Source organism: Schistocerca americana, chromosome 2, assembly GCF_021461395.2.
Source record: "Schistocerca americana isolate TAMUIC-IGC-003095 chromosome 2, iqSchAmer2.1, whole genome shotgun sequence".
Classification (NCBI taxonomy): domain Eukaryota; kingdom Metazoa; phylum Arthropoda; class Insecta; order Orthoptera; family Acrididae; genus Schistocerca; species Schistocerca americana.
Window position 1 is genome coordinate 615,686,356 of NC_060120.1, and position 26,028 is coordinate 615,712,383.

The 26,028-nt window shown below is 42.8% G+C and overlaps 1 protein-coding gene across 1 annotated transcript in view; it reads right to left on the reverse strand.

The window, feature by feature from the left end:
• Positions 1-232: 232 nt before the first annotated feature.
• The window catches only part of LOC124594255 (pyruvate kinase PKLR-like), a 129,141-nt gene continuing 103,345 nt past the window's right edge, over positions 233-26,028 (reverse strand). The window contains exon 6 of the mRNA XM_047132618.1: positions 233-463. Coding sequence (XP_046988574.1) covers positions 233-463 — 231 coding nt within the window. The remainder of the gene's footprint in view (positions 464-26,028) is intronic.

Genomic DNA, 26,028 nt, shown 5'->3' on the forward strand with positions numbered 1-26,028 from the left:
GGTTTCCAATCTTGCGCGAGGATGGCTGTGTCATCTGCGTAGATTGCCATCGTTGTGGTGTGTGTGGTTGGGAGATCGTTTATGTAGAGGTTAAACAGCAGGGGCCCTAGGATGCTTCCCTGGGGTACTCCCGCGTGTATACCGTGTCGTGTTGATTGTTTTCCCTGCACGTCAGTGTTGAAACTCCTGTCTGTGAGGTATGAGTGTATTAGACGCACCAGCCCGTCGGGGACTAACATGCTGTTGCAGCGTCGCCGACACAGATTGTCAGCGAACCCAGGTGGAGAACTGCTGACCTGCTTCTTTCGTGGAAGGTCCAGGGCTCGCTCACCCCGAAGACGGCGATGGCGTCGCAGTAGGAGTTGCCCGCGTGGCTGGGGTACTGCAGCACCACCCTGTCCTCCGGCTTGGCTATCTCGCGGTTCCTGAGCAGCCGCACCGCCGCAGTCACACGCGCCTCCACCTGATTACATTAGGCGTATTTCTTGTTCCATACATCCGTGGTGAGGAGATTGAGAACTTGGCACGAAACGAGAATACATAATACATTTTTGCAAAGAAAGAAAAGAAAGAGACATACTGGAGTTCCTTCCGCAGATCCAAAATGAAATGGTCGTCATGCATGTAGAATCAGTACTTACATTACAAATGCAAAAGTAACTCTGTCCGTTAAGTGTTCACGACTAAATTACTGACCGATTTCGATGAAATTTTGTATAAAGATAGCCCGAACCCTGAGGAAGGACATAGTCTACGTTAGAAAGTAAAAAATAAAAATAAAATAAAAAATCTGCTTCTAACAGGGAATCCTTTGAGTGCGAGGTCACAAAAGGCCAATGGTGTTTACAGCATTCAACGCAGCACGTACTGTCCAGCATCCAACCATAATACTGGCTGCTAATGGGAACAGTGGATGGGGCTGTAGATATCCAGTGGAGAGGATAGCATGAGGCTGTGGAGCGTAATTGAACTGCGTAGTCCACAAGTAACTCACAGCGGTGATACCGACCTAGTCCTGTTGACACAAGCAGAGCAATGGCAACGATAAACAAAGCAAACATTGCATTACCTGTACATCTACAACAGTTGCCGAAGTTGACATTTCGTCACAAAGGAAACCAAGGAATTTCGCAGAGTCAGAAAGAGGTTGCAGACGAAATATTAGCGTTTCTGCAAGATAAGTCAGTGGAGTGTGTGGTGTCGTACACGCCCGACTGTGCAGAAAACGTACATGAGGGATACACTGATGATAACACATGCTTAACAAGTGAAACTGATACTGAAACAGGTGTCAAGCATTGTAGTTCATCATCCATGTTGGACAGGGAGCTGCAAATCCTCTCTCCAGGAAACGTACTAAAGGACAATCGTTGTCTAACGAGCAGGTGCAAAAGATAATTACATAAGTAGTGAGGTAAACTTCATACCACTCCATTCTACATTGTAGTCAAATTGATTCAAGATGGAATGGCGGTATCACCCCGCTCTGCATTGTTGCCAAATTTATAATTCCCCTTTAACCTATTGTTCTCTTTTGATAGACAGCTCCTTTACCAATTATTGTACGCCACTGTATATCAAACTGATAGCAAATTAATTAATTAATCGCCCCCACACCCCTGATGACGTCACGGGTTTTCCCCAGCAGGCACATGGGGCCCCTTACCCATCCTCTCCTCTTCCCATGTGTGAGTATGCAGACCTAGGTTTCCCTCAGAATTCAGCCCTATAGAAGCGTTCCTATTGGCTCCTGCAAAATTAGTGGGCGGGTGCTTCGTTAACTCTAATGGGAATCCCTGGAGGGAAGACGATGTCATTTTCAAAGAACCCTTTTGCATTTCGCATTAGGATGTTGAAGATGAGATTCGAGAAATTAACGCTCATAGGGAGTCACATAGGTAGTCTTTTCCCCTCGCTCTATTTACGAGTGGAATAGGAAAGGGAATGACTAGTAGTGGTTCCGGGCACCCTCCACTAAACACTGTACTAAGGTTTGTAAAGTAATTAGATAGATGTAAATGAAAATTTAGTCTACCTGCTGAGATGTCTGTCGATCCATTTACAGGCACACAATACTCACGTAACAATGTTGTCGCTTATTTATCGAGAAAGCAAAACACGAAACTTCTGCTGCTGATTGTCTCTCTGTAGAAACCTTCGTATTAGCCCCTAATTTTCCCAGTGCAGTCACTTCACGAGACGTAAGTGAGAGGTTGTAATATATTCGCCCACAATGCTTAGAAGAAACGGTATAGAGCTCACCTCTCAACTCCCCTTTGATCGAGGTATCCTTACCTGTCGTATTCTCGCGAATCTTTCAATCTACGATATATAGCATTTGAATCCAACTGATTTCAAAAAAATGGTTCAAATGGCTCTGAGCACTATGCAACTTAACTTCTGAGGTCATCAGTCGCCTAGAACTTAGAACTAATTAAACCTAACTAACCTAAGGACATTACACACATCCATGCCAAAGGCAGGATTCTAACCTGCGACCGTAGCGGTCGCTCGGCTCCAGACTGTAGCGCCTAGAACCGCACGGCCACTTCGGCCGGCAACTGATGTCAATGAGTCCCCCTCCAAGTTACAGACCACTGCTATTTCTCTTGAAATTCCATCACGTTCCAACAGTACTGTTCCATTAGTTAGAAGGATGACAGGTAGAGAGCTATAAAAACGAGAAAAATAGCATACTAATGTACAGGAGGAAATTCAGACACATGTAGAGTATATGCGGACAGTACATAGAAATTAAGAAGCATAGCACCTAAAATTCATCGATATCGAATCACGGTCTATAATTATCACTCTGTATATGTCCTAATCTCATTTATGTCGTTCCTATGATTACCACGCCAGAAATACGACAGTAATGGCGACCGGGTCTTCATTGACAGCACAGTGTGTCTCTCTCTCTCTCCTCTCGTTATTTTTGTAACAACCAGTAGGGTCAAACTACGAACAATAAAACCTTGGCTTAAGTTACCCAGTGGAGAACTCTGTAAGATTTTACTGCATCTCTCTCTTCCAATACATCAGGGAAACAAATACAGTCTGCGTGTTGACATCGACCATATGTCTCTGTTGGTCCACCACCGCCAGGGACATCGGCTGGTACATATTTTTCAATGTCAATAAACTCTACCAACAGCCGTATACTTTAAGATATTTTATTTTATTCTGAAAGCAGTCAGTTTTGGCAATTCATTTTGCCATCTTCAGGACACATACACTTTTTTTTCAAATCAGCGAACTTATAGCGCCATAAAACTGGCTATTGTGAATTCCAATCGTCGGACAGATGCTTCATACGAAGACGTGACAGCAAGACGAAGACATAACCTCTAAAAATACGTCTATCGGTCCACTGGAGTAGGTGGGCAGTGATAAAAGTCGTTTCCATAGATCTGGGTAAAATTTTGCTGCCTGTAATGGAGGAACACTATATCGACAGTTAAATTGTTTCATAAGGTGTTTGATACATTGTTTTTTTCTATAACACAGCGAAGCAAGGTATGACTACAGCTGCGTACTCAGCCAAACATTTTGTTTTTCTCCCATGACTTCATGGTCTGTGTCAGGGGCTAAATCGACATTAACATGTTTTGATCCATTAGCTTTGATAGAAAGCTGGACTATGCTGGTCCCACAACACACAGGATTGTTGAAATAAAAAGATGGAGGTGGTGTTTGTTATTGACAAATATGTGGAGGACATCGCAACACATGGAAACTGGAAGAGCAAGCAGCACTGTGGAGCACTTCCAGACAGCTGCCCATAGCTGATGACTTCTACATTTAATCTCATAGTGACTGGCTCGCAGATGTCTCGGTGTTCTGTTTCAAAGACACTAGAGCATTGATCTCTCATATTGGAGCCATGTACGCGATCACTCTTTCGGTGCTGGCAATCCCTGGGGGGTGTTACTCCCACCAAGACACTCTCCATCTCAAACAATTGGTGTCAGTCAATCATTATACGGGAATCAACAGTATATCGGTGGATGTATGGGATGGAAAAGACACCGTCGATGTACTGTAATCCACAGTTGATAGTGCGACCTACTTGTAATTTCAATGCCAACCAGTGACGCAGCTGCATGCTTCTCAATTTCTGTATCATCGCTAAACCACCCCTCCACTACTTTGCGAGTTCCATATACCGGACTGCGAATATATATATATATATAGATGACTGCAGTGTGTTCATTCATTGTTATACAAAATTAGTGAATAACAGTCTAGATAGCAATAGTTGTTTTATTTGAAATAACCGGTTTCGGCCTGGTCTTAGGCCATCTTCATAATAACATTGCCAAGGTTAGAAATCGTGCTAGTTACATAAAAAAGTCAGTGACTTAAAATAAAGTAATTTATATTTATTAAAATCGAAGAGCCGTTACCCATCAGCTGAAGTTGATGATGTCCAGAACAGTCAGTAGAACTCAGTCGCTGAAACTGCTGCTGTTGGCTGGGCGTCATTGCATTATATACGAGGCGTGTTTTTTAAGTAAGTACCGTTTCGAAATTAAAAAAAATACGTGCTAAGATATCTCAATAATTTTATTTTTACATGAAAGCCTGTACCTTAATCCACTTTTCTACATAATTCCCGTCAATATTTAGGCACTTGTCATAACGTTGTACCAGTTCTTGAATACCCTCTTTATAGAAGTCTGCCACCTGACTTGTTAACCACTGCATCACCACTGTTTTGACTTCGTCATCGTCTTGAAGACGCTGACCGTCCAGGTGCAGGAACAGATGGTAGTCACTGGGCGTAAGATAGGGGCTGTACGGAGGATGATCTAGAGTTTCCCATCGAAAAGTTGTGATGAGATCTTAGGTTTGATTCGCCACATGCGGACGGGTATTGTCTTGCAGCAAAACAATGCCCTTGCTCAACTTCCATGGACTGTTGCTTTGATTCTGGTGTGACGTAGGCCACCCATGTTTCATCGCCCGTAACAATTTGCCTTAAGAAATCATCACAGTCGTTGTAGTACCGCTCAAGGGAAGTCAATGCACTGTCTTAACGTTTGGTTTTGTGCACATCCGTCAACATTTTCGGTACCCAACGTGCGCGCAATTTTCGGTAATTCAAGTGCTCGGTCACAGTGCCATACAAAACACTACGAGAAACATTAGGAAAGTCATGTCGCAAGGAGGAAATCGTAAAGCATCTGTTTTCTCTCACCTTATTGTCCACTTCCTGCACCAAACTTTCATTAAAGACCGAAGGACACCCACTCCGTTGTTCATCATGCACATTTGTGCGGCCATCTTTAATGCTCTCACCCACTTTCCTACCATTCCATCACTCATAATGTTTTCTCCGTAAACTGCACAGATCTCACGATGAATATCATCGCTTTTAGGCCCTTAGCACTAAGAAATCTTATAACAGCCCGTACTTCACAGTTGGTGGGACTGACGATTATCGGAGGCAGCTTGAACACTCGTAACACAACGTAAACAAGGAATAATCAAACTGTAATTGCGTCAGTGCGTAGATTAAGGTACAGGCTTTCATGTAAAAATAAAATTATTGAGATATCTTAGCACGTCTTTTTTAATTTCAAAACGGTGCTTACTTAAAAAAAAACACCCCTCATAGATCTGGTGAGGGCATGGTTGTGCTATATGACATCAATGGCAGCCAATGACGAACGATTTACACAAAACACGTACAATTTGAAGATACAGTTTACCTAAAAGTGAATAATCATAAAAAAATTATGTCCACAGGACAGTTTGTTAAAAATACTGAGTAAATGTAATTCAATTATTCTAAAAAATTATTTCTGTTATTTCTTGTAGTACCATCTGGCGGAAATAATTTATTTAACCAGATAATATACCCATAGCATCGACTATTTAATTAATAGAATGTAGGTATAGAATAAACAAATGGATTTCTGTAAAATAATTACCATCTATGATAATTATACAGTAATTACGCTGTATTCTGAATAATACGAAATTCAGTAGAACAACGGCGCACTATTCTAGGTTGGACTTGCTATCTACGAACTCCGTTGCCATGGAGACGTCGTAGTATGTCGATCGCAGCTGCTAAAGATAATCAGGTTGCTGTCGCCTGAAAGTGGCGCCAGTACAAATTTTACTATAAATTGCCAGCAAAAAGCTAATCATACTCGTAACACAGACCTGTTCTACAAAAGAACGATTGTACTTGGAAGTCAATAAACCGTTATTTGTGGTGAAATTACGTCAACGTATAAAATCTGGTTATAAAATAGCGTCTGCTCATATGATAAAACTGTGATGCTGGTAATATTGTTTAATACAGAACTATTTTTTCGCAAAAAAAACAATGTACTTGGAATCCCATAAACCATTATACGTTGAGAAATTACGTCTGCGTGTAAAAATTTGGTGATAAAAGAGCATATTGTCAGTTAATAAAACTGGAAAAATTCTGGAGTAGTCACCCATGTCAACATCTTGTTAATAAATCCACAACAACATAATTAGTAATGAACGTTTTAAGAGGCCACTGTACACTTATTGGAACCAATTCATCTTCCATTCCTGTACATATAACACCTGGAACGTAAATAAGGTGCGCAGTTAACAAATGTTACCCTTTCATATGGAAACTAAGACGAGTTTCTTTCAATAGTTTGTTATTTTTCCTCCGCTTGTCTGTACAAATGTTTCCACACAGTTTCACTGTCCTACAGCAACTCGTTTTTCATGGAGGCCCTCTCAGGTAGCGAAAGTTTCATTATTACCACACTATGTAGGATAAGATTGAGTCGTCAGCTGGACATACCATGGCATTATGCTTCTATAAAAAAGATATTGACAGCTGCTAAACCGATACTAAGCCTTTGAAGGTGACATTAATTTGTAGAAACCAGTCAGGTACAATAAAAATATAGTTGCAACTGATAGCTGAATTTTATCCTGAAAAAGTATATTACACCCATAAGTGTGTGTGTGTGTGTGTGTGTGTGTGTGTGTGTGTGTACACATCAATTAGTTCTACTATGAAATTCGTTGATGAAGTAGAAGGAGCTAGGCATCAGCAAATTCTTTCGGCTCCTCTTAAACTGAACTGTATTAGTAGTTCAGCTTTTTATAGTTGTTATCAAATTACTTTCAAGGCGTATTGTTAATTTATGGGCTCCTCTCTGGACCAAAGCAAGAGATTTTAAATATTTATGAAGATAATTCTTTTTACAGATTTCATTAAAGATTAAATATATTCGGAAGTTAGAATTCACAGTCCTTTTGCAGGACGTTTTTGAGTTGATATCACAAATAATTCGAGTTTCACACTTTTGGATTTAAAAAACTTTATCTTGCCTTGGTGAGTTATCCCAAAAACGAGAACGTATGACATTATGGAAAAATAATCTTTTTGATGTAACATATTCTTAAAACGGACGAAAAACTCTAAAATAAGTTCTCCTAGCCCCACACAGATTTCTAACGTCATATAGATAGTTCTGAAAATCTGTGCTTGTGAAAACGGAAAACGAGGGCTTATGCAACAGATAATAATAAGGAGTGTGGAGAATTAGAAAAATCTTACAACATTCCATATCATTTGAAGTGCATTAAAAGTGTTACTGACAGGTGATCTATTCATGCATCAATTATCCATAGCATGCACCACAGGTTTTTTGTTTTACGTTTTACAAGTATTGTTATAGCTATTAAAAGTTCATAACCACTAATTTTCAAGACTATCTATATGAGGTTAGGACTATGTATTGTCGTAGGATAACTTGTTTTATACTTTTTAGTCCGTTTTAAAAGCGTGTTATGTCAAAAACAATTTTATTTATGCAATTAACTTCTGTCGTTTAGTCTTGTGTGTGTGCAATTTTTCAATCGACTTCAAACATGACAACAGAGACAGGTGCTAAATTTAAGAGTTAATTCAGTTTCTCTTTACGTGAGTCAAACAATATATTCCTCCAACGTATTTCACGCAAAGAGGCCATACAGATTAAATTAATTACAGCACACACAGAGGCATTTAAACAACCGTTTTCTCTACTCTCCATACGTGAATGAAATGGGAAAAGCCATAATAGCTGGTACAGTGGGACATATCCTCTGCCATGCCCTTCACAGTGATTCTCAGAGTATATACGTAAATGTAGAAGAAAAATTAGAAAGATTCACACACGCAAGCTAACCAGCAATTGTTCTAAGAGCTAAACATTCGTGACTGGAATAGGAAGGGCGGGAAATGGCAGTGGGACACAAGATACATTCCGCCACACCCTAGATAAGAATGCAAGTTAAAATTACGTTTTCATCCGGTTCTGACCTGTGCTGAAAATTTGAGGTCTCTAGCTCATTGGGAAGTTAGTTTAAAATACATTGCAAAATTTGTACCAAACAGACAGACAGACAGACAGACAGATAGATAGACGGAAAGCCAAAAATCCACCGCCACACACCAGACACGACAGCGAATTAATATTGCACTGTCATTCGGTTCTAAGAATGTTGAAAGTTATATCGGGAAGTTACTTTTAATTCAAATGCAAAATTTCTACTGAGCAACAGACAGAAAAACATACCAGACACGAAAACGAATTAACATTGTGTCATACGCGAGTGCAGGCTTTCTCGGCGAGTTTAGTATATGAAGTCTTCACGGGTTGTCAGCCGAGTAGCATCGTAGCGAAGATGCCTGAAGATGATGGAGACGCATTCCATCGAAACGTTGCTACGAGACGATGATGGTACTCGGCTGACAACCCGTGAAGACTTCATATATAACATTGTGTTGTCATTTATTTGTTACCTATGATGAAAGTTTCATAAGGAAGTTACTTTAAAATCAATTGCTAAAATTATATCAAACAGCCAAAAGTCGACCTAATAGAAACGTTGTAAACAAAGTACCCTCCACGACACAGCAGACACGAAAGTGAGTTAATACTGCATTGTCATCCAGTTATGACCAATGTTGAAAATTTCAAGTCTCTAGCTCGTTTGGAAGTTAGTTTAAAATCGATTACAAAATTTGTACCGAACAAACAAGAAAGCGACCTAATAATACGTTAAAAAGTAGAGGAAGTATGCTAGCTTTTTTATTTTATTTATATCAACTATTTGTGAAAATATCGACATTGGGAATAGAAATTTGCTTAGTCCCGAACATCGTCCGCTACACCTGTCAACCTGAGCGACCAGCCAAGAAAGAAACCTCTAGTATTGTTCTCCAGGTGACGCAACGACGTTGTTCAAGCATAGAATTGGAAAGGATTTTGTGTCGTTTAAGTTCAAGTTCCAGTCTCGCCATTCACATTTTTGTTCTCTTAGGTTTCTCCAAATCCTTGAGTGGAAATACAATATTGCTCAAGTTTGTTTGACCTGTGCCAAATAAGACGAAAGAGGATACTGGATGTATACAAAGATGATAGTTCTACCCACTGGAGTGCTTTACGGAAATGCTGAAAAACCAGCATCGGCAGACATTGAAAGATACGCGATCCGTCCCGCAGCTTGAAGAATCGTTACGAAGTGAAGAAGCTACAAATATACTATAAAGCTGGGTGCACTCCCGTATGGCGAGAGGTGCGAACACAGGTTCCACCCAGGACCGTTGTGGAACGTTATCGCTTTGGTAGTCCCGGTGTTATGGTGTAGTTGTTGCATGGGCGTACTGACATCCAAATTTTTGAAAACAGTTGACTCACCAGTCAACGGTATTGTGACACTGCACATTTTCGCCACGTGATTTTTTCAGGAGTGCGTTCGGCCCTGGCTTCACTTACGTGGATGACAATGCACGACTGTATCGAACAGAGCAGATGGAGGAGTTCCCGGGACGAAATAATATTTGGCGAATGGACTGTCCTGCCCGTTCTCCCGACTTAAATCCCATCGAGAAGCGGAAAAAAAAAACATGTTCCCCCCTGTCTTTAATGCCCAGGTGATCTTCATGAATCCCTTTCCAGAATGAGATTTTCACTCTGCATCGGAGTGTGCGCTGTTATGAAACTTAGGCAAATGTCCCGAGTTCGAGTCTCGGTCCGGCACACAGTTTTAATCTGCCAGAAACGTTTCATGAATCCCTTTCACTATACTTGTTGACTTTGAAAAAAGTATCAGCTGTGTTCGTCTCATTGCCTCGTGTAAGAAGGAGAAACGCCTACCAACATGGGTCGGAATTCAAAAATCGCAGTATTGTAGTATGTGGGGACAATGACTTAAGTTTCCGAGATCTTACTGTTCTCGCTGGTCAGGTTCCTGCGATTGTCATGTGAACGGGGAATCGACTGGAGAGCCATACTCAATGCGACGTAGCATCTCAATGGCCCATGTGACTAGCGCCTGAAAGGGCAGATGTGTTGTATGCTCGGTCGTGCAGGATCATAAAGCCACGTTACGTACTTGAATTCAGAGAGTGGGCTTCTTCATGGCAAGACAAATATTCACAGGTACAGCGCGACGACGACTGGACTGTCAGCACAGTGGCCATCAGTGCAATTCCCATTGATGTGGCAGCAGAGAGACGAACCGACCAGTGATAATACTGGGCTCCAGTATCTTGTCCTGGTTCTGCAGAAGTATAACGATGGACATATTCGCGTGTGGGGGCTCCAAGATAGTAAACGCTGTCAGACAGCTTTCGTCATCAGCATGTGGTCCAGCATCTCTGTGTGGTGGTATGTGTTGCCACTGAGTACACAACACGATCTCCTGTGGTTCGAATGGGCAGCAGTTTTAAATTTCTGACACGTTAAGTGGCTGTGTCAGATGTCCCTGCTATGTTAACTTTCAACGAGATTGCACGTTGCCCGTACTGTCGTGACCTACCTCGACACAGAGGGGCGCTGATCTGTCCAGCAAGTTCTCCAGATCTCTCACTCGCTGAAAACTCGCCGGACACTACGATTGATGAATTCTGGATAAGAGTGAAGAAGCTTGGAATGACATTCCCGCATCTATAATCCAAGCTCAGTTCAGTTCGATTTTGGAGCTATTGTGCTGCAGAGGTGGCAACTCTGTGTACTAAATTTCGCATCCCGTACACTTACAAATCAGCTTCAAGCTTAATCATGCATTTTTCCTACTGTACAGTAAACGCACAAGAAGTGTAATTTCATTTGCTAATCTCCCTGATGTAGTCCAGTCAATTAGCGTTGAAATCAGAGGCAGTATATTTCTAAACGGTTCTGTATATTTTTTGGAGTGCTGTATCCCAGTTTCAAGTGTGCTGCCTTGTAGTAAGTCGCCGTCACAAACGAAAAACCCAAGACACTTCAGACTTGTTGCACTTTTTTCAGTTTCTCGCATGTATCTTGAGAACTATGCTGTTCCCAGAGATGTACACTTTAAACAGAATTAAAGAAGACAACATTTCTTACAAAATTCACAAGTCACATTTGATTTTCAGATGAGCGGTACCACCGCTGGAGAGTGCTGTAAATCAGCGGCTTTATGGCCCTTTTGCAAAAACGTCAAAAACGCCCACTCCCTGACGCTACAATTGAAAACACATTCTACACGTTATCAACAAAAACACCTACACCATGCGTTAAGTGCATTATATTCCGTACAAGAGGCGTCTGTAACGTGTCTCATAATGGGGAAGGGAGCAAAGCTAAAATTACGAATAATACTTTTTGCGCCCTACAGCCAAACGATCCGTCACCTCGACCTTTTAGTGCCCAAGAAATATTGCCTGGGCCACCAACAGCCAAAAGGAGACTGCAAGGGGTCGCCTGTTTCAACAAGTGATGCTAAATGATATTACCTTTATATAAAGAAAAATATTATCTTCTTAACAATCTTCAAAGCGTGAGCTACGCCATTAATTTTTATATATGAAATTAGTAAATTTACTCATGGCATTTTTGTTGCCTGTGTCTGTGGTCGCTTTCAGGACTCAAATTAGTCATCAAATTAACTAATTTAATACGATTGAATTTTGAATTTCTGGTGTATCCATCTATCATTACAATAAAATTAAAACAGTTAATGGTTGCAGGAATACGAAGAGAACAGTGGCGAATTTAAATTTACAAAAATAATGATAAGTTCTTATTCATCCTTTTATAACTACAATCGAGCTGATAGATCTTACAAAAAACATGACAAACATAAATCAGAAAATGAATGGTGTCTGTTTGGCAAAGTATTTTTTTGGGGTGGAAACTGCACAAACTATCCCCTGAATTAATGCCTCTAACAACGCAATCTGACTTTGTATACATGAATCCATTGTGAGGTCCAATTCTGTTCAAATGGAATTAACTATGACCAAGTGCACGACAAAATATGGTTCACGGAAAACAGGGAACTGTGAATGTCATTTAACAACCCTACGCCGGCGCAGCAATACTTTAGCCTATCACCCTGACTCAGGCGGCAGCAGAAAACAGCACGCTTTGGGGGAGGGGTGGAGCGCGGCGGCAGCTGTAACGTTCTGACGCATCCACAAAAACTTGCAAACTACGCGGACTGGGGTTCTGATTATTAGAACGACATAAACTTCCCTGTCAGAGCCCTGAAATTCCAGCAGATTTTAGTGTGAGGCGCACCCCTTCGCTGATCTGGCCAACCAATTTGACTCACAGACACGACGGCGCATGCTGGAATTGTCAAACGTCAGATGGCTGACTCAGGACAAACGAGTTCACCCTCGTGACACACGGGGTATGTCCGACATGATATGCAGTACCAATGTCGGTACAATTGGAAAATGCCACTGCCTCTTAGTCCACCACAAGTTGCATACCCCAAGTGTCATATACTAGGGAAAGACCTGAAGTTATCCACCAGGGGAGGATCAGAAGACGAAGAAAACAAAGTATCACAATCACTTTCCACCAGGCCTCATATAGAAGCCGAACTAGCAGGAAAAAAATCACCTCCACGGTGTACAAACCAATCGAACTAGCCTCCACTCATTGAATCTCCCCTCTTGACTGATCTGCTAGTGTGGTAGCCAATCCAGAAACAGCACCGGGGTTCCCACGTTGGGGGAGCAAACCTCTGCTTTGTATATCCTGAGAGGAGCCAATTAGCGACTCAAAATTTCTGTTGCCTGAAAAAAGAAGATTTTAGACTAGCGAGGCGTCATTTTCACGGTAAGCACGGCCATGTTTCGACAAAAAACAAAAAAAAAACAAAAAAAAAAAAGAACCAAGAAATGTTACCTAGTCGGGACCACAGTCCCTCATTTATGGAGAGATCTATTCTTTGCAGTCTACCATTTCCAATTCCAGAAAGAAGGCTGTTAAGCTTTCCAGGCAGTCGCGCCCACGAAATATATGTTTTTGCCGCTCGCTAAAAGAACCTGACGCCTTCCTGGCGTCAAGGGAGTTACAGTCTTGCCTCCACTAAACACATACACCAGTCATTCTGATCGTATCGTCTCAGCTTCTAACAAAAGAACGCGCATAGTTTCATGATCATCCTACCGTTTGCAGAAAAGCTCAGATTACAACAGTCTCTCTTAAATGGCTTCCCCCACCCACTTTCCGCCAACTGCCCGCCTTGGTGACGGTCTGTCGCCTGGCCCAGTAAAATGTTTTGCGAACTGGCACCCTCCTGCTCCGGTCCGAAGTGGAAAGAATGGAGTACCATGGAGCGAAGGCCCTCTGCAGGTACAATTCAGAGTGCTGCTTCCCCGAATCACTCGCACAGCCCGGTTGCTGGACACACATTTATGGCCCACAATCCATCTTTCTCCCTCTATGGCCCCTTGGGTACAAGTTCCCTATAGGCTACACATCCAGTTATATGAACATTCTGTCCTCAATTTTCTCATGTAAAAAAGGTCATAAAACACACATACCAAATATAGTACTGGGGAACGCGGAGATCATGACCTAAAACATGAATATTAATCCGACCGGCAGTGTAGTTAAAGTGCGACAGTGGCGTGTCTTCTCTCAAGACCAGTAAAAAACAGTGCTCATGTGATCGGTACAGGTATTTCTTCAAACATCGATAGTTTACTATATAACTTATCTGTCTTTTGCATCTATACTCTGCCACTAAATTTCTTCTTTCTTTTCCAGGTGGAGAACCTATTTGAAGTGATGACCCAGTCCTGAGCTCGACATCTACTCATTTTATGGCACATGTCCATGTTTCTATTCAGTGTCGTGCACCTAATATGTCGTAAATATGATTTGTTGATGTTTGATGAAAACATGCTTTTCCATCAAATAATTTAAAATTACCTCTTTCAAGCGTCGTACACGGAAAGTATACTGCCGACAAGAGGCAGTGGCTGGGAGGGGTAGTTTGGCTGGACGGCGCAGAAGTGATTTTTCGCAATTTTCGCATTGCTCCCTCCCCCCTTATGAGAAGAACTAACGCACACAAGTCTCTTGTACGGAATGGAATGGAATGTAATTTCACGTAGTATGCGGGTTTTCGTTTATAACATGTAGATTTTTCGAGTTGTAGGGAGTGGGAGTGAGAGTTTTCGATGTTATCGTAAAAGGCCCAAACAGTCACTGCTTTTCAGCGTGCTTTGACGTCGATGCGGCTGGTCAGAAAATCAAATTTGACTGTTCAGTTTCCGGCACACTTTTGCAATTTTAATTTTATTGAGAGTGGCTATCTTTGAAAGTCGTATAGTTTTCGAGATACATGCGAAAAATTGTAAAAAGTGTGACAGATTCGAGGTTTTTTGCGGTTTTCGTTGTGAAGTCGATCTCCTACAAAGCAGCAATCTAGACATTCAGATTCAGCACCCTAAAAATATATGTATATAGAACGACTGAGAAATAAACTATGGACATTTTGTCCCGGGAAAAGCACCATGTGACAGGGCTACAGTTGCAATTTTAATAGTCAGCTGCATACCAGCAACACTGAATGAGCCGCAGGGTCATCACAATAGTTCGAGAACTGTCCTGTGGCACAGAAAATGTGTTTCACAATTCAATACAAAGTCGACCAAGATTATAGACTCCAAACCAAAACCAGGATCTGGCTTTTCACAGTACGACGAAATCTAACGATACCTGCAGAGTTTATATAGTCTGTACGTCCGAAGCTTAGTACAGTTTTTCTGCAAACAAGACGTAGATAAGCCTATGTGTCCCGCTTACCGACATGAATAGACAAGCCCTACTATTATAGTGTGTAATGTAACGGGATGTCCATGAGAACATCATGTTCAACTGTGATTTCTTACTGTAGCCAAAAACATCCACTGTGGGAACCCTATAGTTGAATTCTTTTATCTTGGCGGCTCGCGCATGCCCGCCCAGGCGCAGGAGATTGCTGCGTTGCCAGTTGCACACGACGCACGCGCCAATAGAAGCAGCGCCATAGTATAGCATAGTTCGCAAGCTTACGTTTAGGGGGGAGCGCGCAGTTCATGAAGTAAAGCCACCACGGCCGCATTAACCCTTTCGCTGCTACAAAGACGTGCTCCCTACATTCCGCGCTGTGCGCGATTTTGTCACTGCACTGCTCGCCTGTGCAGACACATTGTGTTCCGACTGCTTTGACACTCTTATCATTCGATTCCACAAAAACTATTTGGCCCAAAAATTAGATTTTTACATGTCTTCTTGACTGATACCTTCCCCCCATATATGACAATTTTGTTGCGATGTTCAACGCAGTTATTATGCAGCATTAAACATAGTAAACCACTGCACGAAATTTTGAAGAGTTTGCAGAGGTAAAAGTCCATAGCGTATACTTTCCGTATGGTCGATTTTAGTTGCCACAATGTTGAGAATGAAATGTAGACAAGATACCTAAATTTCATATAAAATTTACTGTATAACAATAGTTCATTTAAGTACCACATAGGTGTCGTTTCTCTGCAGGCAAGACGTAGACAAACCTATGTGTCCCGCTTACTGACATGAATAGACAAGCCCTACTATTATAGTGTGTAATGTAACGGGATGTCCATGAGAACATTCCATCTTTCGCGACTGTAACAAAAGTTTTATTTACACTGAGCACGTTTGGCTTTATTTTAAAGCACTTCAATCAATCAAAAGGAAGTAGACAAAATACATTAAACAAAACTGTGGACTTACAAAAACATTAGGACTTGAATATACCGTCTATCAGTGAAGTGCTCTGAGCTATGTCAAATATAATTTTTGTGTGTGACACACACGAACATCATTTATTTGCTAAAACACTGATCAGCCAACACAAACGTTGAATATTGTGTTACCGCAGCACAAAACTACAAAAGGTAACTTGGCAATGGAGGAGACAAAATACTGTCCACTGAAGATGCTTCAAAAGAAAGAAACGCGTCTGGTCCAAATAAGTCGCTTATTACAGTTGCAGAAGAGGAATATATTTCAGTACCATTGGTAAAACTGCGACTGTGGAACAAAAACAAGAAAGAGAACATGAGTACCATTGTGTATGTGCCATACCTTTCATTGATTAAAGTGCTTTAAAATAAAACCAAACGCGTCCGGTGTAAATAAAACTTTTATTGCAGTCGCGAAAGACGGAATATTTCTCAATATTACACACGACACCTATATGGTACTTAAATTAAATGAGATATTCTTATACAGTAAATTTTATGTGAAATTTAGGTATCTTGTCCACATTTCATTCTCAACATTGTGGCAACTAAAATCGACCATACGGAAAGTATGCATTCAAGCGAATATAATTCGTGAAGTAAGGCACTTCGATATTGTTTTTAAATAATGAAAATATTAAGCAGCACACAAGGTTTGAACCCGTAACTTTTCACATAGAATCCCAACACCTTAACCGTTACACTAACCCAGCTCGACTGACTACAAACCGCCATGAGGAATCTAACCAAAATACTGACAAACACTGTTGGTACGACTATGAATTACTCACACTTCGTCAAAGTACAATAGGAAATAAACAATTACCGCTGTTCTTTATTGCAAAAAAGTGGTTTGTGAGATTGATACAAACACCTTTCCTTGCTATCACCTGAATTAGGAGTCTTATTGCTTGTTTGGTTTAATTAATTAATAGAATATGAAGCAATTGGTATAAAGAATGCTTTTCCAAACTTTCTATAAAAGAAAGTCTGCTATCAAGACATTCCTTTTGTTCTGTTACTTTATTTATGACTGAACGTTTCTAAAACTGAAGACACTCGTCCATGCTCTGCACTGCAGTCGAGATCTGGCAACGTCGTTCTCTGTTCATTGGCTAACTGTGTTTTGTGACGTCAGATGCGCAGAACGAACCTAAACTCGGCCGCCAACATAAATGACGCGCACTTTAGTGTATATATGTTGTGGCGGTGCGGACAATATATGGACATGCGGCGGCCAAACACGCAACTAATTACGGAAAGGGCCACTGATTGTGGATTACGAGTGGTGCTTTGACGGTACCCATGGAAGGCGCGGTGAATGCCTCGGAGCAAGAGGATCACAGACATCATCAAAGGCCAGAGCAAATGAAGACTGTCTTTGAACTGACGTACTCTGATGGTAGACGTTGCTTGAAATGCTTCAATGTATGTTGAGTTGCGTGAATGTCATTACTCCGTACATTACTATAAAATAGATCTGTCATTTGTTTGACCTGAGTAGTTCAAATATAGAAGATTCAGTGAAGGAAGGAGTAAACTGATTATTTCTGTAGTCCTCAGTAGTGAAGAGTTTTCTTTCAGCACCACCCTGCAGGAAGAAGTCCGACGAAAATTCGTACACGGCCGTGGTGCAGAACAGCTGGAACACGATAACTTTTAGAATGGCGACCGTACTTATCTACAAGAATTAGCAAAAGGGTAACATTGACGTTGAGTGATAGAGCCAACACGGAGGTTACGTACATACACACACACACACACACACACACACACACACACATACACACATCTACTCAGAGCGTACGTTTCATAACCGGTGTCAGCAGCATGATTGGACCTTGTGTAAACCCCACTTCAGTTTGCAGAATCATTACGTCGCACTTTCGGCTGGAGGAAATACGGTAGCTGTAACAACGACAGGAACATTGTGGAAAGGGACAGAGGGCGAGGGGGTAAAGTGGTCTCATCAGGTGAGAAGTAGCCAGCGCACGAGACGCCGGCGCCTATCGCGGCGGAAGCGGGGAGGCATCCAGCGCCACACGGAGGGCACCTGCCCCCACAGAACGAGGACAGAAGGCGCAGGGCGCACCTGTTCTCTCCCTCCCAGCCACCCATCGACCGCTTGCAGGTATATCGCTGAGCTGTCTGCCCTGTCTCGCTGGAGGACACTGCTCTTCTCCGCTTAACCCCCTGTTACACGATCGACTTTCTTGTCCCAATTGACTAGTCAAGACAAGTGAATTTACGACTTATTCCTGTACTGATGAGCCTCGCATGTGTCGAGTGGCAATTTTCGTTTACACGTCAGCGCCAAAACATTGTGTGATGTGAGAGCTATCTGCTGTGTAGTTTGGAATCTGAATCGTGAAAGCGACGTTATGAGAGTCTACCCTTCTCACGAAAAAATAGAAAAAATAGGAACAAGCAAGAATAATAGTGTTTACCAGTGACAAAAAGGGAATTCGTAGTGGACATTCGTGTCAAAGGTCGCGTGATTAATTCTTTACACTCCTGAGAACTGAAAGAATATAAAAGTGTCATCCAAACATTTCAGAGCATACTCATTAAATTGATCGATAATATGCATTAAACAATATCTAGAACGCAATAGCGAGCACCTGTTTGCTTTACCCTGTGTATCTTGTTTTTGTGGTGCCAAAAACATCGAAAATTACTTTTTAAGCCAAATAATTCTGACTTTTTCACTGTTCAAATAATTTACATAAAAAATGTTTATCTACTTACATTCATATTATGCATATTGTAGGCTTTCTCCCAGTGAAATGTAAATGCCTTTATGCTTTCAGATACACTACTGGCCATTAAAATTGCTACACCACGAAGATGACGTGCTACAGACGCAAAGTTTAACCGACAGGGAGAAGAAGCTGTGCGGCGTTGCCCGGTGAAACGTTGTTGTGATGCCTCGTGTAAGGAGGAGAAATGCGTACCATCACGTTTACGAGTGTCTTAAAGGTCGGATTGTAGCCTAACACGATTGCGGTTTATCGTATCGCGACATTGCTGCTCGCGTTGGTCGAGATCCAATGACTGTTAGCAGAATATGGAATAGGTGGGTTCAGGAGGGTAATACGGAACGTCGTGCTGGATCCCAACGGTCTCGTATTACTAGCAGTCGAGATGACATCTTATCCGCATTGCTGTAACGGATCGTGCAGCCACGTCTCGATCCCTGAGTCAACAGATGGGGACGTTTGCAAGACAACAACCATCTGCACGAACAGTTCGACAACGTTGGCAGCAGCATCGACTATCAGCTCGGAGACCATGGCTGCGGTTACCCTTCACGCTGCATCACAGACAGGAGCGCCTGCGATGGTGTACTCAACGACGAACCTGCGTGCACGAATGGCAAAACGTCATTTTTTCGGATGAATCCAGGTTCTGTTTACAGCATCATGATGGTCGCATCCGTGTTTGGCGACATCGCGGTGAACGCACATTGGAAGCGTGTATTCGTCATCGCCATACTGGCGTATCACCCGGCGTGATGGTATGGGGTGCCATTCGTTCCACGTCTCGCTCACCTCTTGTTCGCATTGACGGCACTTTGGACAGTGGACGTTACGTTTCAGATGTGCTACGACCCGTGGCTCTACCCTTCATTCGATCCCTGTGAAACCCTACATTTCAGCAGGATAATGCACGCCCGCATGTTGCAGGTCATGTACGGGCCTTTCTGGATACAGAAAACGTTCTACTGCTGCCCTGGCCAGCACATTCTCCAGATCTCTCACCAACTGAAAGCGTCTGGTCAATGGTGGCCGAGTAACTGCTCGTCACAATACGCCAGTCACTACTCTTGATGAACTGTGGTATCGTGTTGAAGCTGCATGGGCGGCTGTACCTGTACACGACATCCAAGCTCTGTTTGACTCAATGCCCAGGCGTATCAAGGCCGTTATTACGGCCAGATGTGGTTGTTCTGAGTACGGATTTCTCATGATCTATGCACCCAAATGGCGTGAAAATGTAATCACATATCAATTCTAATATAATATATTTGTCCAATGAATGCCCGTTTATCATCTGCACTTCTTCTTGGTGTAGCAGTTTTAATGGCCAGTAGTGTATCTTTGCACCTGATGAGTTTTCGGATACTTTCATAATTTGCCTAATTTTGTCGATGTCCTGTTCACCATTTACGAAAATTCCCACACCATTGGCGTATTCCATAGACTTGACCGTTTGTGATCCCGCTTTGCAGCCGTCTATACTGGCTGCCAGTGTCTGCAGGATTGGGTCAAGTGCTGCCACAAAGCAGTCCACGGACAGCGGACAACCTTGACTCACTAACTCACCGAGTTTGATTCGTTTGAAAGTCCATTCATATGTAGTTATTTTTGAAGTGGCGTTAGTTAAGATTTTTTTTTATATATAATTTGGTTGAATTTGCGGCCAATTCTGAGCCTTGTCAGCGTTTACGGTAGGCACTGGTGACTGATCCTGTCGAAAGCCTCGGGGAGGTAGCAGATATTACTGCTGCAGTCGTTCTGGTGGTTGCAGCACGCGTTGTGATGTCCCTGCAGCTGTAGATGGCGTTGAAAATTCTTCTGCCAGGCGCTGCACACAGCTGTCACGGGCTAATGGCCTTCTTTAATGCTATTTTGCTGTTGTCTAAGAGACATTTGGCCGCAATTTTGTAGTCAGCGTTATACGAGTAGGCCTGAAATCCTCTTTCTGGACCGTTTAGGATTTCATTTACCACTTCGGTTAAAAAGCAGCTCAAAACCTCCCAAAATTCACTATAAAATTCGTTGGGGAGCTCTCTGCGCCCTGTGCTGGATTTGTGGTTGGCTTGCGTTTGCTCCCTTTTCATGTTTAGAATTTTCGCTTTAAACCACGAATACGCATAAGAAGCATTCCGTCATCTCCACGGGCATTCATTATGCATTTAGGCATAGTGTTTAGAAGCCTGCCGTGCATCTTCTCCAAAATACTCCCTCAGCACTTTACGTTATCAGTGTTGCTTATTTGCGGCTTGGTACGTTCAACTCATCACTATGTGGGGGAGTTGTATTCGCCTCATCTCTCTGAACACTGTCAAACCTTTTTTGTTACTTCAAGGCACAGCATCTCATCTTTGAAGTTTTCTGTTTTAGTTTCCAACTGCCTCTGTTTCCTGAAAGCTTTCTAACTGGCATGTGTGCTTTACATTAGTAGGCACAGTGATCGGAGAAGATAACAGGCCAGATGTGCCAACCACTACGCCACCCTGCTGGCTAAGCGGCTTTACACAACTGCACGGGCTAGCCTATCACGGCTCCCTTCGAAATTCAAATTCCGATTCACGCCTCAGCGCATCTGGTATTCCCCCCGAACTCAAACAGTATTCCAGAGGCTCTCCAGTTATTTGGAATAGCACCTCATCATCGAACGAAACGGGATATCCTGCCTGAAACCCAGGCGCAAGTCCTTTAATCAAATGAACCTATATGGTTCCAGAAATTTTCATTCGTCTCCTCAATCTGCGTATGTAAATCGTAATGTCTGAGACTTGTAAAATGACCTTTAAATGCCCACCATCCCTCCACTCAAACCCCAACTGTGGGGATTTCTGTTGTGTTGCTCTTGATGATTCCTCCTACAAATATACAAAAATTTGTGACTGCATGATTTTTCCCTTAATTTTCCTTTTTTGACAGGTCCAACTGTGCCATTCTAAGGCTATGTGAAGGACAGTGTTAATCATTTCTCCCTCTAGTATTATGTTTATTAGTGTTACTGTTGCTCTCAAACTGTGATAGATCGTTCTCACTTCATGGCATGACAATCGACATGAAACAAAAGCGTGTTTCCTCCTGTAATGATAGAACAATGAAGGTTGCCAAGAAAAAAAGAGAAAAGTGATATAGGTATGAATTTTAGCAGTAAGCCTAGTAACTTAGGTAGAGACGTACAGCGCAAGCCGCTTTCGTCGGTTCAGTAGCAGGTAATGCGCATTGAGGAACCACTGATTTCAGGGTCGCTGAAAGCGAATTGGAGGTAAAAGGCGACCCAGTTATTTACCAACTATAAGCAAACATGCCCAAATGTCGTATACAAAGGTCCTCAAACATCAAGCAAGACAGAGATCCAGACAAAGAAGAGTTCCAGACAGAAATGAGTTCGAGACAGCAGCCTCGGATGGACAACGGCCAGCAGCTTATACTATAAGAGTGATATTATACTCAGTTAATCTTGTACACTAAGAAGGACTTGCAAAGCTTTCCTGTACTAGCCTCTGGGCTAGGGTTATAATTTCCATCGTACATTTGCCTACATGCACCATTCGTCTGTCTGTATGTCGCTTCCGTTGTGACGACTACGTGAGCCTAAGGGTTCAGTTAGAGCAACAGAATCTAGTACTTTCACGATTCGTGGTCCGTAGTGGCATACGCTACTGTGGATACTCGAATCCTGATACAGTTATATCCCGGGGTGGGCATTTGTTCTAGCAATGAAGTAATCCTCATCCGTTATACACTCGCTGAAGTTACAGTGCTCATCTGCATGTTCATTGTAAACACACGAAGAAGCAATAGAAATCAGCCCAGTAAGCCTACCCAAAGCCTCACTTCCTTATCACCACCATATCTACCTCCTTATCCTGACTTCTACAGCCACAGAGACCTGAAAAATCGCTGCTTGACCCCATCGCTGTCTCATTCCTGCACGTAGACACGCGCATCTCGAGAGAAAGATGAACCCAAATCCGCCGTCATGTCTGATCTGAGTATGAGCTTCCAAGTAATTACGTCGCGACCCACGACCCAAGTTGGGTTCGTGATGGATTGCTCTGTAACGTTTTTGGCTTTATCGATATTGTGTGTTGGTATAATCGGCGAGAGATTTTGTCCTTTTTTTTCATTTTCAGAGCAGCCAAATTTCCGATGTCAGCGTCACGTGATGATGCGTGGATATCCACCTCGTTATCGATTATTATCTGTTTTCTCGTCCAGTTTCCAAAACTACTAATGAAAGCAGGAAGGAAATATTCGACGAACCAACTCGCTCTCAGGCGCCAGTGCGTCTCAATCAGCTCTTTGTGAAACTCGCTGTAATCAACTAGTTAACCTACTTTCAACAAGCATATTCGGTCGACTGATATCTCTCTAGCTCCAGCAGTTGTTATATTCTAGATGTCTCAAACACCATTTAGGTCTCTATAGGTAAGCAGTATTTTCTTTCCATTCTAGCTTTGACTCATTGTTATACTTCGTATCTGAGAAACGCTGTAGATAATTAAAAGGCCACTGTTCCTTTGAGAACATTGACCCATTTACTACTGCAAATGATACTTAGGCAGCACGAAATGTATGAGGTGTTTCCAACGGAATTTCAGGGTTTTAATTGTTTACAGTACCTCTTACATGTGAAGAATAGCAGTGAATAAAAACTTAGAATGTAAAAAAATGCCCTCCGTGTGATCTAAGTATGTTCAGTCGCACATCAGAAAGGTGGGACACCGAATTGGTGGTAAATGATCAGGCACGTTTAAAGATCTCACTCAGGGACTATAGATACTGTAATAACGAATATCATAGCAGGTAGTTCAGTTGTAATGTACATCCCTGAAAAGGACGGTCACTTAAGTTGGAGTGACAAATATAGGTACAAGGAAGATACGAGAGGCGTTCAGTAAGTAGAACAACAATTTTTTTTCTCAAAGCAGCTGGGTTTGATTCAGGATTCCAGTACACCATGTTATTTCCCACTCTTTTGGCTATAAGACCCTACTTTTCAACATAATTTCCGTTCAATATGACAGCCTTAAGCCACCATACTGGGAGGGTCTGTATGGCCTCTTCGTGCCTCTCTACTGGTCGACGTCGGAGCCAACGTCTTGCTGCAGCAGTACCCTCCCCCTCATCCAAGTACTCCTTCCCGCAAAGTCATTCTTCACCGGGCCTAACAGACGTAAGTTGGAAGGTGCGAGATTCAGGCTGGAGGGTGAACGAGGAAGAATAATCGAGTGAAGCTGTGTGAGCGCCCCTCTCGGGTGCACAGAATTGTGTGAGGCCTTGCGTTGTCATGGACAACTCCGCACAGATCGTCCTTCGTGGCTCTTTATGGTCTTCCGTTAGGCGGCGAGAAACCCCAGTGGGCACACGCCTTCGAGGACTTCAACTGGAGGACGAGTATGTCAGCACTACCAAAAGAGACGCCCAGTTGTACAGCGAGAAGTTTAACTGTAATCCACCGATCACCTCGAATGAGAGTGTTCGCACGTTCCAGCATTGCAACATTCCAGGAGTCACAGCTGTGTGCGGCCGGCCGGCACGCGGGAAATTGGATACGTTTGCGCGGCCTTGTGGCGATGATGACAGACGTCTAGCTCAACGACTCTCTGTGGTTTTGTTCACTGCCATCTCTCCGTAGACATTCAGCAAGCGCCTATGAATATCTACGATGCTCTCGTTTTCCGCCGAAAAAACTCTCTACTTGTAACGCACCTCCGTTACAGACACCATTTTGACGACTACCTACAGCGCCGTCACTTGTCGGAACTTCCTAAACCTATAGCGGCTGAAGCAGGAGTATTCCTCGATGTCCCACAAAAAATGCCGCATTTTTTCAACTCAAAATAGTCGAGAAAAAAATGTGTTGCAATAGTTATTGAACGCCTCTCGTAACTACGAAGAAATCTTGAGTAACAAAAAAATACTTGTCGACTGACGAAAGAGGAAAGCACAAAAACCTTGAGGAGAACGAAAAAGTACGTAAGTATATGTCACTAAGGGATGAATACAATGCGAAAGGCAAGGACGCTAAACGAAATGACTGCAGAGAAAAGGTGAAAACTTTGGAAAGGAAGTGGCCATCAGAAGAACAGATTCAGCATGTGGAGAAGTCACAATAACTACTGCATCACTGGCGTCGACATTAAGAGTGCAAAACGAATTCCTCCGTAAGAAGCAAAGCAGGCTGCGGATAGGTGGGAAGAGTGCTTGAGGGCCTCTATTAGGACGTGGAACTACCTTCTGACGGGAAAGAAGAAAAAATGGATGTCGACCTGAAAGTCATGCAAGATCTACACGCATCAAAAAAAGTTTTGCATCACCTCGGTTCCGAGAGTTCCGGAACCTGTACAGAAAATTGGAATAGAGATCAGCATAAACATCATTTCCACCCTTTTTATTGCTCATGAAAACCACGCATTGCATTTTGTATCACCATACAGCGAGACCGTCAGAGGTGGTAGGAATCTCACCGCGCATTTCTTTCAGGTACCTTCTGTACTGTACAGTGGCAGTTCTTATGTATGGTCCAAGTTTCAACGACTATGTTACTTGGCAGTGACATCATGTGGAAGCTACCGTACTTTCGCTCTTAAGTTTTGCACACCAGTGTACAGACCACGGTCTCGTTCCCACAGTGTCTTTCAAATCTTTATCGTCGCCTTGTCCCACGTCACGTAGGGTTGGCGTTGCTCTTCTGGATCCTTCTCCTCAACAGTTCTCTATCCATTGCCTCTTCCTTCTTCCATCCTTTCTCCCTTAGGTCCCAGATATCTTATCCTTCCACCTCATCTTCTGTCTCCCTCTCCTTCTCGCTCCTTCAATCTTCCAGCTTTTCCTCAAGTCTGTCGATGCTCTACTCACAAAGAACCACATCATCCGCAAACATCATATTCCACGGTGCTTCCTTCATCACATCTTTCACCAGCACATCCATAACCAGGTCAAAGAGGTGGGGACTAAGGGCAGACCCTTGATGTAATCCTACTTTTACTGGAAACTCCTTTGTCATGCCCACACTACTTCTCACCTGTGTCATTGCTCCTCTGTACATTTCCTTCACTAACCTCACACATACCGAGCGTGGTGGCGTAGTGGTTAGACACTGGACTCGCATTCGGGAGGACGACGGTTCAATCCCGCGTCCGGCCATCCTGATTTAGGTTTTCCGTGATTTCCCTAAATCGCTTCAGGCAAATGCCGGGATGGCTCCTTTCAAAGGGCACGGCCGACTTCCTTCCCTAACCC